Source organism: Anser anser (assembly GCF_964211835.1).
Source record: "Anser anser genome assembly, chromosome: 2".
Lineage (NCBI taxonomy): Eukaryota > Metazoa > Chordata > Aves > Anseriformes > Anatidae > Anser > Anser anser.
Window position 1 is genome coordinate 119,593,758 of NC_139721.1, and position 12,352 is coordinate 119,606,109.

Below are 12,352 nucleotides of genomic sequence, written 5' to 3' on the forward strand. Positions count from 1 at the left end.
GCAAGAGAAAGCAAGCAGGAGAATGAGATCTGTGCTCTGCAAAAACAGATTTTTTGTTTGTTGGTGTAATAAATTTGGTTGTTATTTAAAAAAGATTACCTGTCATTTATGTTAACAATAAAAAAGTCAGCCTCAGTACAGTACTCTGCAATTTAAAACCAATGTTCTGTATTAAAATGCTCCACTTACAGGAGTGTTACCTTTGAGAAACACTTACTATTTCACTTGCCTTTTAATGAAGTTAAAGGCATCCTGGAAGTTTTCCATCTCACCTGAGCTTCAGTAACTGTGTCCTTGATAAAGTGCTATTTTATAACTTTTTACAGAAGGACACTTCAGTGAATTACAGTGTTATTCTAATGACTCTTAAACAACAGAGGATGCATTCGTAGAATCACAGAACCATAGAATGATAGTATTCACTAGTGATAGGAGCACAAAATGTTCACTGACTGTGAACGGCAAGAGTCTTAGACTTGTTTTTTGAGGATCTAGTCAAGAAAATCTATTTAATTTTATTGGCAAAAAGAATAAAAACGTGATTCTCTTCTTTGCAGAAAGGTGTAATGGTAACAATAATCTTTTGAATTTGTAGAGATCCTAGACTTGTCCCCCTATTCAGTCATGTTACCTTCTGGCAGCTGAGGAAGCTTTGCCATTGTGATGTAGCTGTGGGAGAAAAATGGTGAGAATACTAACAGAAACTGTTAAGTGTAGCAGATAAGTCTTTGCTTCACTCAGAAGTGTTTCGTACTTGAGCTTCAGGCTGGTTTGTAAGTTTGATTGACTTTTTTTTTTGTAGTTTGTAGTAAGAATGACCATGCAGTGAATTACAGGCTGGTAATTCTTTCTGAATGTATGGTATGAATTTAAATTTATTCCAAGTCTACTTTTCACTGCTTTAGCAATTTGTAAGGAAATTAAAAAAAAAAAAAATCATAATTGTGCACCATCCTAACAGTCCTCTACACTGTTAAAGAAATATAAAACCATCAGAATGCAGAAGTGAATCAAGCCTGCCTGTCTCTGTAGTAGATTTTAAAAGTAGCAACACTTAAAAAAGAGGACAGCTAAGGAGATCAGATTTCAGCTGAACTGAAGCACTATAAAAGACTTGCACGTAGAGTTTGATTTTTCAGCTGGTGTCTGATTTCAGTGAAGCTACAGTATGTTACATCAGCATAGAGACTTATGTTGAGAGATTTAATTCACTGCAAATGAATCCAGGGATCCAAGATTATTCAATTTAGTAACAACTTTAGTGCCTCTTCAGTAGCGGCATTGTCATGCTGCAGACCGAATGCTGAAACAAGCAGAACAGTAACTTCAGCATGTGTTTACCAGCACGTGAGATTGGTCAGTCATTGCTAGGGCTGACACTGTCAATGTCATAAAGTCACTCCAAACCCTACCAATTCTTTTCATTACTTTGGTTTCTGCTCATGTGTACACTCAGGCATATACATGTGCAAGGGTAGGTGCAAGCTGGTATATTTGACCTGCTCTGCTATTGGAGTTGCACACCTGGTATTGGTTGAATGGGAATGCAATGAGCAAAGCCATTAAAGCCAAAATGGATGTCTTGTGGTAATTGTCTGAGGCTGCAACCTGACAACAGTCAGAATTGCACTTGGCTGTAGACCAGGCATTTGGGTCAGGTAGCGATAACTGTCCCAGTTGTGGTGTATGCCAGTGCTGCCCAAGGCAAATCATGTTCCCTAACTGAAGGTTCCTCTTCCCTCAGCAAAGAGCCATAGGCATTGTAGAGGGAATGAAGGTGGAGTCCCTAGAGGGGTGAGTCATGTCCCTGACGGGTAGCCTGCTGGCTGAACTAATAGCTTGATTTGTGTTTGGCAGAATGGCAGCAAATATAGTAGTAAAATGGGGAAGACTGAGAAATGAAAATCAGTATACAAAGAGATGTCAAATATCCAGAGTGCTTTCATCTTGGCAAAACTAGCATCTGTCAAAACAGTCTGAAGCTGGTGAAGTCTGCTCTGTGATGGTGTTAGCTGGAAATGCCTTTTTTTTTTTTTTTTAATAGTCAGCACTTTTAAATGCAGTATCTTCTACGTGAGGCTCTCAGTGCTGGGAAACTAAAATGTAGACTGTCACATTTCTGTCCTACTTTCCAAGACCTTGTTATACTTCAACTCTCCAAATATACTGGAGGAAATGAGCAGTGTGAATGACAATTTTTTGTTTTGAATCCTATTGCAGGGGTCAGCACCATTTCTTGTCTGTGCTACTGCAGGCACAACAGTGCTGGGAGCATTTGATCCTCTGGATGAAATTGCTGATATCTGTGAAAAGCATGGCCTCTGGCTTCATGTAGACGTGAGTTTGTATACTGTGTAGTTTTCGTTAGCATTGTTGTTTTTTTTTCTTAATAATTGATATTTTTCTTTGACTGTTAATGTTTCTGTGTAATAATAAGTTGCGCTTTAATATATATATACTTTTCGCATAGAGAGCAGAAATACTTCCTGATTTTCTCTGTTTCATGGGTTGAAAAACAGCAAATAATTTGCTTGTGACAAGCAGTCAAAACTTTCTTGTCATTGTCAGGTTATATTTCAAAATGATTTTAAAATCAATTTCCTGTTCCTTCTTGCTACTGCAAAAGTGCTTCAAGGATGATTATATACAACTAGAATTTCAGATTATTTCCACAGTCTATTGGAGAATGGACATGTTAGAATTGTGGTGCATGGTTCATAGGGGTTAAAATAAAGGTATGCTTCTGGCTCAACCAACAATAAATTATTCCGTTTCATATTTACAGGTTAGTTTCCTGTAGGTCCCCTGAAGTTTTCCTAAATGGTTCAAAAATTTTTCTTGACTTTTATTTTCTTTATAATTTTAGCTTTAGCTTTAAAAATCCACTCATGAGCCTTTTTGGAATAATCACTGAGTCCTTTTATTACCTGGACTAGTTAGCTGTAAATGTATTTTTCTAAAACTAGGTCTCTTCATATTTTCTAAAACTAGATTCTCTTTATAGTGATAATGCCACAAACCCAGAATGGCTGTGCAAAAATCCATGGAACAATGAGAGAATCTGGAGCAACATTAATAGAGATTTTTAGACCTGCTTTAAATTTTTAAAGTGTTTGTTTAATGTTGAGTATTTAAAGAAAAATCACATAGACAAGGATGTGTGTTTCAAATAAAAATGGCTCAGACACTAATAAATAAAGTTTCTGCATGTGTGATTCAAAATTTCATTTTCTTGGAGGCAAAAATGCAAAATTCAGCCCTAGTATTTAAAGTGCCTGCAGAACTTCCTCGTGGTTTTATGCTGGTGAGGATGACCCAGCAGATGTTCAGTAGGAGTGTAACATTCACATTAGGTGCTAGTGTCTTGTACATCTGTTTGCAGTGTATTTAAAGTCTGTGTTGGATCTGAGGTTTGCTGAATAGACACTGCTGGAGCCATCTCCAACAACTGTAGGAGGATGATGAGTAGTCTCCTAACCCACTCCCTGCAGCTGAATAACTTCGGTTAGGTGGGATGAACCTGGGCAGTGCTCTGAACTATATTTCATAAGCAGTTGCTAGTGTTTTGTAAATAATTACATTTCTTCTTCCAACTTTACCTCATGTTAAGCTAGGGTAAAAATGTCAGTGAATATCTTAAAGTTAATTTTCTGTTTTCACAGTGACTGTAGCTGTCAGATATTAATTGATTGCTGGTAGAATAACAAATGTACAATCATAAATTGGGTAGTTTTTGGTCTAGAAGACTAATCTTTCTATTAAGATGTGGTTCATGTTATGAACCTCTCAATGAATTCTCAACCTTGATTGGTTCTTAGGAGTTCTATCAGTACATTTTCCATTTTTTTCTTTCACCCTCTGTTGAACTGTCAAAAGTTGAGTGCATGGATGTTTTATTTTCGTTTAAAGTTTCTGACTATTTATATGGGAGCAGGGTATGCGGAAGAGACTGGAACCTTTGCGTGTAAGTGATATCAGGCATATGTATATATAAAAATGTGATATGGTAAAATGAGCAGACTGTAATTCATAATGTGACCTTTTTATCTCACTGCACCATTAAAAATAGGTTTACTGGAATAATAATGGGAAAAGTACAGTGAGATCAGAAATAGTGTATAAGAAACAGTGAAGAGTTTGAGATTTTTTTTTCTTTGCCTTCGAGCATGCCTACTTACTTCTAGCCTTGTAGGCAATAACAGTGTTTGAAATCTTTGAGGATCTGCATTCCTCTGAAAGGTCTGATTTCCAGCTGAATGATTATTACAGCAAGTGAGTACTACTTTTTGGGCCTGCTGTAGCTTAGGAGGAAAAAAAAAAAAAACAGTACTATTAAAACAATCATTTAAAAACGTGGAAAGCTGTAATTTAGGACTAACATTGGTGGGAATCAGTATTATCTACTGCAAATGATCTCAAGAACAGTTTATACAGTTATTACATGAAAGTCTGTGATGTTACTTCCAGTTTTACACTGATGTATCTCATTTCAGAATATTTTCTGATACCAAAAATTGATATGTTTGCCTTAGGGAGGCTTTTCATTAAGTGTGAAATGATAAAGCTCATGATTTGTAGGAAGGGTGAATGTGAGAACATCAACATAAAATTAGCAGGCTTCAGGAAGTTAAATTTCATTGGAGTCAGAAATTGCAGATAAGTTCTCACATGGAGACAAAGCTGAAGAGGAAAAGGGACTTAAGGAAAAAGTTGCTTCAAGACAATACCAATAAGATGAAACTATCTCAGCAGTCAAGCCACTCAACAGCCGGTGCAGTAACCATATTTTGTGCACATTACAGTATTCCTACACTGGTTATGGCAATCAAACCTTCTTTCTCTAGTCTTGTGCAAGGAGGAGAAGCAGTTCACTTTACTGTGTCTTGCCAATAACTCATAGGAAATTCTCATCAGAAAGCCTGCCAAGCTGCAACAGTGGCAGTGAGTGAAAACCTGGCTGGAAAATCATACTTGGAGAGCAGTTATCAATGGTCCACTGCTGAAAGGGGAGAATATTTTGAGTAGAAATCAGGAGAGGTCTATCCTAGGTTAGAAGTTACCCAGTATCTTCATTAATAACTTGGATGAAAAAAAGTCCACTGACTAAATTTGAAGATGACATGAAGATGACACACAACTGCAAGAATTAGTGGGAGGACAGGATTAGAAGATGGAGATCTTGACAGTTTAAAGAAAAAAGTGGAAAAACTAGGCTGTAGTTCAATAAAGATAGTGCTCTAGGTTTAAGCTCCAATAATCAGCTGCACAAACATCTGGGAAATGTTGGCTAGATAGCAGATCCCCAGAAAAAGATGCGGGCTTTGCAGTGCATCACAGATCATCAGTCTTAAGCCTTTGCAGTTGGGATAAGCATCTTGACAGCTTCTTTGACTAAAGATACATAAAATAATTCTTTCTGCGTGGTGCTTCATCTGCCTTATCCAGACTGTGTCCAAATAAAAAGCTGCATATCAAGGAGGTTAGGGACCTACAGGATAAAGTTTAGAAAGGAATAGAGCAGTGAAGATAAATGGAATCATATCTAGAAGTTATGACCAATGAAGAAAGATTAAAAGCAGTGATGTTACTTAAACTAGAAAAGATAAAGAGACTATATGCAATGTTCTACAGATACTTTAAAAGCTGCTACAAGGAGAAAAGAAAGAATGTGTTTTCTATGGCCATTGCAGATACGACAAGGGGTAACACTGTCTAGGACTGACATTTCAATCTGTAGGGTTGTTATTGTTAAACACAAATTAGGTGGCTAAGTTTTGCAGCCTCCATCATTAGAGCTATTTAAAAACAGACAAAGCCAGCGATTCTTGGTATCCTTAGGTGCCTTCTCATTCACATTTGGTTTTTGCCAGCCCTGGATCTCTAAGCACTTGGTCTGTGAACTGAGTAAAGAAGCACGGAGCACAAATTCATCTTGTGGTACTGTGGCTCCAGGAGAGATTGGGAGGTGGTAGAGATGCCTGGACCTATTGTACCTCTCTTCAAGATACCTAGCAATAGTTTTTAAAATGAAGGCAGACAGAAGTACCAATAGTGCTGTGTAGGCAGCAATTGCACCTTATCTTTCACTTTGATATTAATCCCAAAATGTGTGTGTTCATTGGTTAATAATCTCTACAAATGTTTGACAAGAATGATATAGGTATGGCTGATCCTGCCTTTGGGGGTCGCACGCAGGTGAGATGAACGCTTGAGTGCCTTTCTAGTCCTATTTTTTCAGAATAGTGTGAAATGTCAATTATTCCAATACTGACAGCTTTGGATGCAAGTTTTTACAAGATTTATTGTCTGCCAGTGCATTGCTTATGAATTGTAAAAATTGGGGAATAATTTAATGACTACTTTGACTATATTATAGAATGAGAAGAGCAAAATCTGGCTATAAAGAGGAAGATCAAGTTGATTGTCCTTCAGTAACATGGCTAGTTTGGGCTAGCTGGGGAATCCAGTTTCAAGTCATGGTTCTGCCACAGGCTTACTGTGAAATTTGAGGCAAATAATTTCCTTTCTTAGGTTCCAGATGTAGATTGAGCAGCAGCCTTTTTCTCAGCACGAATGTTTTGAGCATGACAACATAAAATATGATGTGGTGTTTGTGTACTGCATTAATGAGAATGATAAGTGTTAGGACAAGTTTTTAACAGTTCATTTCCATTGTGAGCTTTTACTATTCCTGTCTCCCAGAAATAGCAGATTTTTTTCCTAATATATGGCCTATGAAGCAAAAACTGATGCTAAATTCATAGATCAGCTCTCACAGCTGTTTTGTTTGTTTTCAAGAAAAAAACATAAACAACTCCCCCCACCTTCCCCCTCCCCCCCCAAACCAAACCAAAACAACAACAACAAAAAAACCCACAACCAACAACCAGAACACCTAAACCCCAAAGGCAAGCAAGCATGATCTCACTGTCCTTAGATCAGGAATCTTCACAGCAGTGATTTCTTCCTCAGTAATCCAAAATATATGAACCTTTTCTATGATATGCTGAGTCCAGGTGTTTTTGGACTGATGCCTCTTCTGCATCTCTGAGGAGCCTTGCTCATTTCACAGGGAACTTTCTTTTGTAGATTCTGTCTGTATGAATGCTGAAAAACCTTTTTTCATATTTAATAATATTTTCTCAAATGCAATGTGTGACATGTATTCTGTTCTTGTTGTGTGCTCTCGCCGCACCACCCTGACCCCATGGATAAACATTGCTTGAGAAATGAAGATTTACTGCAGCTAGTGGGTGATGTCTGGTCCTTGCTGAATTCATAGACGAGTCACCTTCCCTAACTTAAGGCGACCAGAAATCAAACTTGTGTAATTTATGCTTATTGTCTGCTCTCCTTTTGTAGTGCATGGAGAGAGACATCTGCAGAAGGTGTCACTCAGAGACAGGTATCTAAAATAGATAAGAGGATACTTGATAAAGAATGTCAGTGGAGAGCTGCTTACTACAGAGAATGCATCACTGATGCTTAGACCACACAGCTAGCTCTTAGATGACCTGAGATGGATGTGGTGAATGCTACACCATTTTAACATCAGTGAGATTGCTGGTCACAGAAATGCTGCTATTACCTACTCACTGACTTCACTTTTTGTATCAAAACTCCACGGAGTATCTGAGCCTGGGCTTTGTAATTGCCAGAGATTATCATTTTCTCTTCCTTTGTGAGAATTTCTCACAAAGCAAACAGTTAGGAGGAGGAATGTGTACAAAGTGGGTCTTTTGACTCTCATTGCTTAGATTTAGACTGGAGGAACGGAACCACCTTTTATGGCCTGGTTATGCAGAAGCCCTTCAATTCATACCATTGCTTACACAGAAGTGAAAATGTAGCTTGTGGTTCACATAATGACACAAACCCTTGGCTCCTCTATTTTAGGCATGGTCTCAGGCAACCACCTTTGTTTTGGTAGATGATGCTAAAAGCAAAATTTAGTCCACTGACCATGTAGTAAACTAAATTTCTAATGAGATAAAAACAGTGTCGGTAATCATTGATTGAAGCATTATCAGAGAGCACCAAAAACTTTATACAAATAACACTGTCTTGGTTTTGTAATTTTTCCAATAGGCTTCTTGGGGTGGCTCGGCTTTGATATCAAGGAAGCATTGCAGACTTCTTCATGGCATCCACAGGTAAGTCAGTTTTAGTTTACGGGCAAACTTACAGGGACTGAGATGGACAAACCTCCATGAGAGCTGTATTTTGTAGAATGCATATTGTCATTAATTGGAGAGATTGCTAATCTAATGGGTATGTGGAAAAATTGGAAAAACTGATTTATCTGCTTGGATTGCATTTGGGCATTTTTGCCTCTCGTACCAATGATTATAGGTGCAATTCCTATGCCCTCTCCCTTTTCTCCTTTTATGAATTTTGTAGGGCTGATTCTGTTGCTTGGAATCCCCATAAAATGCTGTTGGCTGGAATCCAGTGCTGTGCTCTTCTGGTGAAAGACAACTCTGTAAGTCCTTCTGTCTTTTTTTTTTTTTCTGTCTCGTTTTTTTAATGCGGTAGACTGTCGTTGCTGTAATGGGGAAGTGGCGATAAGAAAACAGCTGAGTCAGTTTTACTACACTGTGGTGCAAAAGCTGTATGACACTGTTTTGAATTTCACCAAGAAATTAGTAAAGGATGACTAAGAGTAGGGCCAAACTGATCCAAGTCACTATACACATCATTGGTCAAAGTCTGCAGCTGGTACCCTTCCTAGTTTGCTTCTGTATATGATTTACATTCAGAGTTGAGTATTTTGTCACCTGGGTCTCTAGCAGTTTATACACTAAGATCATCCAAGTCCCCAGAATAGCTGCCATCCACTGGGACTGCAGCAGCACTGCATCTCTGTTTAAAGAATGCCATGTAGGCAGAGCTACTTTTTACATCACCTTGCATGGGTGTACCAAGGTGAGAAAGGAGTTGAAGTGCATGCAGCCAAAGATGCTGAGCCTTCTTTCCTCACTGTACTAATTTTTTCCTCATTACTGGGATGATTGGGACTTTCCAAAAAACATGGGTAGTGAAAAAATCTAGCAAGCAAACAACAAAGCTCTGATGTCAAGTGGCACAAAAGAGGCTTGAGTCTGCATTGTGATTGAAGTCCCTGTTTATATCTTTATGGAATTCTTCTATCTTAATAAAGGATCTAGTAAGAGGTTAATTATTTAAAGCACCATTGCAGACTCAGCCCTGCAAAAGCTGATGTCCATTATCTAGCGTCAGGGTGAGTTTTATCTTAGTTCATCAATGACTGAACATTGTGAGGATATGGAGTCCCTGAGGTTTGCATCACTGTTTTGTGGCCATGGATTGTAAATCACTTTTATAAGTCTCTGTCAAAACAGCTGATGGATTCCATTCAGCTGCTAGTGGTTAGCTGTCCGTGTAGCTGGTTACTAACTCCTGGTAGTAAGAACTAATGAGGACTGAAGAGCATAGATGCTAATCAGTGCTCCCTTGGAGCAGATCACTCCAAATCATGGGTGAGATGTGGCAGGGTAGCAAGGAGAAGTGTGCTTCCTCGTTTCCTTAGACTAGAGTCTGTGGGATTAAAGAGGATTACAGATTCCAGAACTACCTGTCCATCATTTTACCTTTATTCCAGGATGAAAAACAAGCAGAATTAAGTTATTGACTAAGGTTAATGTAGTCTCTAAATTGCAGGCTTGGGAAGAATTCAGTGCTGTGTTTGTAACTAATTGGGCCCAGTACGTAGATGTAGCCTCAGGTAATGATTAGACTACTTTTGCTGCATACTGGAAACTGCTCCGGAAGAGATAGGAAAGAAACAGAGAGGAATGAAATATTCTAGCTGCCTTGGCATTTAGAGTCACTTTACAAACACTGTTCCAACTTCAGGGCTCTCGCTCCTTCCATGGAGAGTGATGGCTGGTAGAGCAATCCTATTCCACTTCCAGATCACAGCTATGCAATGTTGTGCCAGAAATACTTGTAGAGAACAATTCTAGGAAGTTGATCAGTAATATTTTTGTGTTTTCACCTCTCATACAACCAGATCCAGTTGTACAGTGAGACATGTTCTAGAAAATAGAACACTTTTCTGCATGGGGAGGAGAGGGTGTTTTAGTCAGGGTTTAGTTCCTAGAAAACTGGCAGTTACACATTTTGTGATTGTGTCAGTGCAGACCTTATGCAAACAGAAACATGTCCAAACTTGGGTACTTTCTTTAGCTTTTTGAAAAAGGTAGAATATAAGTCTTTAAGGAAAAAAAAAATCAAATAAATATTTATGACACTTTACTGGGAGAGCCTTGCTTTACTTTGATCCCCAGATCCTTCTCCTCTACACAGCTTTCCAGTCACTGCCCCAAGCTTGTATTGCTGCATGGGGTTGCTGTGACCAAAGTGCAGGACCAGGCACTTAGCCATGTTGAACCTCATCCCATTGGCCTCTGCCCATTGATCCAACCTATCCAGGTCCCTCTGCAGGGTGAAGCCATTTGGTTTGGCATTGCCAATAGTCTTAAGACATTGCAGCTACATTTTTAGAATGAAACGGTGTATTTATCTATTATTTTTCAAATCTGTATAGGAAAATATTTAAACTGCAGGGAAATGCTGATAAAAGACAATCTTCTCGCCTTGATGAAACTAAATCGGAATGGTTTCCGAAGAAGGTAGAGACAGAAGAGAGAAATATGTGTTTGACTTGATTAGAAGGGAGAAATGTTTTCACAAAAGGGAAAGAGAGATTGGTTAATCCTCTGAAAAAGCTCAGATCAATGACAATAGCTTTTCAGTGCTTAAATCACTCAAGAAATGCACAGCTATCCCTTATTCACTGCCATGCACTGAGTAACTTTCATCACTTTTGTGATGAGAGACTTACTCAGAACATACCTATATTGCTCTGATGTGAATTGCAATGACAGTTTAAACACACAGCTAGAGGGACTGATACTCTCAAAACTTTAGTAAGTGAAGTTTTTAGTAAGTAAGTTTGTTCTTGAATGTTCTTAAAATGCTATGAATCAGTTTCAGGGTGTACATTTTCTCTTAAAACCACAGACCTGTTCCAATTTGTCCCTTCTGTAATCTGTGTAAACATGATTACTGTCACCATATACATGGGGAACTAATATTTATCACATGCGAAAGTTCTATGATTCTTCAGATCTTTAAGTGCAGCGCTAGGTTAGGTAATTAGAAATCTGTTCTAGGAAACCAACAGAATTTTAACTAATAAAGTTAAAAATAAAATCTAAAAGAATGTAGCTAATTAATTCCTAGTTTAGCACAGAGCATTATTGATTGATCACTGTAAACATACCTACAGTGTAATCTCTTCCTCATCATTAGCAGTGTCACAAAGATATCTACTTCACTAATTTCTTTCCAGAGCAGCTGCAGGAAACAAACTTGCTTTCTATTTGGGGTTAGTACTACTGAGAGCTCCTTCTCACCTCTTGAAATGAATTATGGGGATGGCCTTTTGTAATACACTGCTTTTGAGAATTTTCAAGTATGCCATTCAAAAGATCATCCTTTTTGCTTCAGATGAAACAAATCAAGAAGTCGTTTGTCTTGGGAGGAAAAAGCTGTTCATGTTTTGTTAACAAAATTCAAATTCACTTAGTAATGGAAATGGAAGGAGATCAGAAGACTTGCTGTAGATAAGTCTGTTCAATGAGAAAAAAGGTGTTTTGAATTATGCACTGCAAGAAACTGCAGCTTGTCTATATTTGTTTTAGTATCAATAATTATTCATTTATTTGCCATTAATTATTACACATAACAACTATCTGTAGACTTAATCAAAACCAAAAGTTGTTTGAAACTTCATAGTGGACCAGGGCCTTTATGAAAATATGTATTTCCATTTTCTGAAACTTTAACAGCCTCAATATAAGGCAGAGCATTACCGTTAGCTTCTGATCAAAGGACGGAAACAGATAAAAGATACCAAAGGAAGAATCACAAATTTGCAAATGAGACAGTTCTAATGAAATGTTTGCAATTTTTCTGAGTTGCTGGAGCAGTTCAGTTACTGTGTGGACAGTCATCAGGATCATCTTGGGACTAATAATATTGAGTTAGAAAGCATATTTTTCTTTCATTTTTTTTCTACTTCATTTCACTGGGAAAACTGAGATGACATCTTATGTTCTCAGCTTGTTTGAGTCTATTACTTTCAAGACACTAGAGATCAAGGAGTAATTGCTTTCTTGAGCAGAAAATTTATCTTGGATTTTTTCTTCTTGTTTTCCTCAGCTCCACAGCCTATCCTGCAACTTTTCCCTTTTCCTTCCCCCCTTTGTTCTCCACCTTGCTTTTTGCACTGTTCTGGAATATTTCCTTTCCCTTGCGCAACACA

General features: G+C 38.0%; 1 protein-coding gene across 2 annotated transcripts in view; it reads left to right on the top strand.

The window, feature by feature from the left end:
* The window catches only part of GADL1 (glutamate decarboxylase like 1), an 85,290-nt gene that overhangs the window by 25,865 nt on the left and 47,073 nt on the right, over window positions 1–12,352 (top strand). For both annotated transcript variants that reach the window (XM_083826864.1, XM_083826863.1), the window contains exons 9-11: window positions 2,221–2,337; window positions 8,089–8,153; window positions 8,401–8,482. In XM_083826864.1, the coding sequence (XP_083682990.1) occupies window positions 2,221–2,337; window positions 8,089–8,153; window positions 8,401–8,482 (264 nt within the window). The remainder of the gene's footprint in view (window positions 1–2,220; window positions 2,338–8,088; window positions 8,154–8,400; window positions 8,483–12,352) is intronic.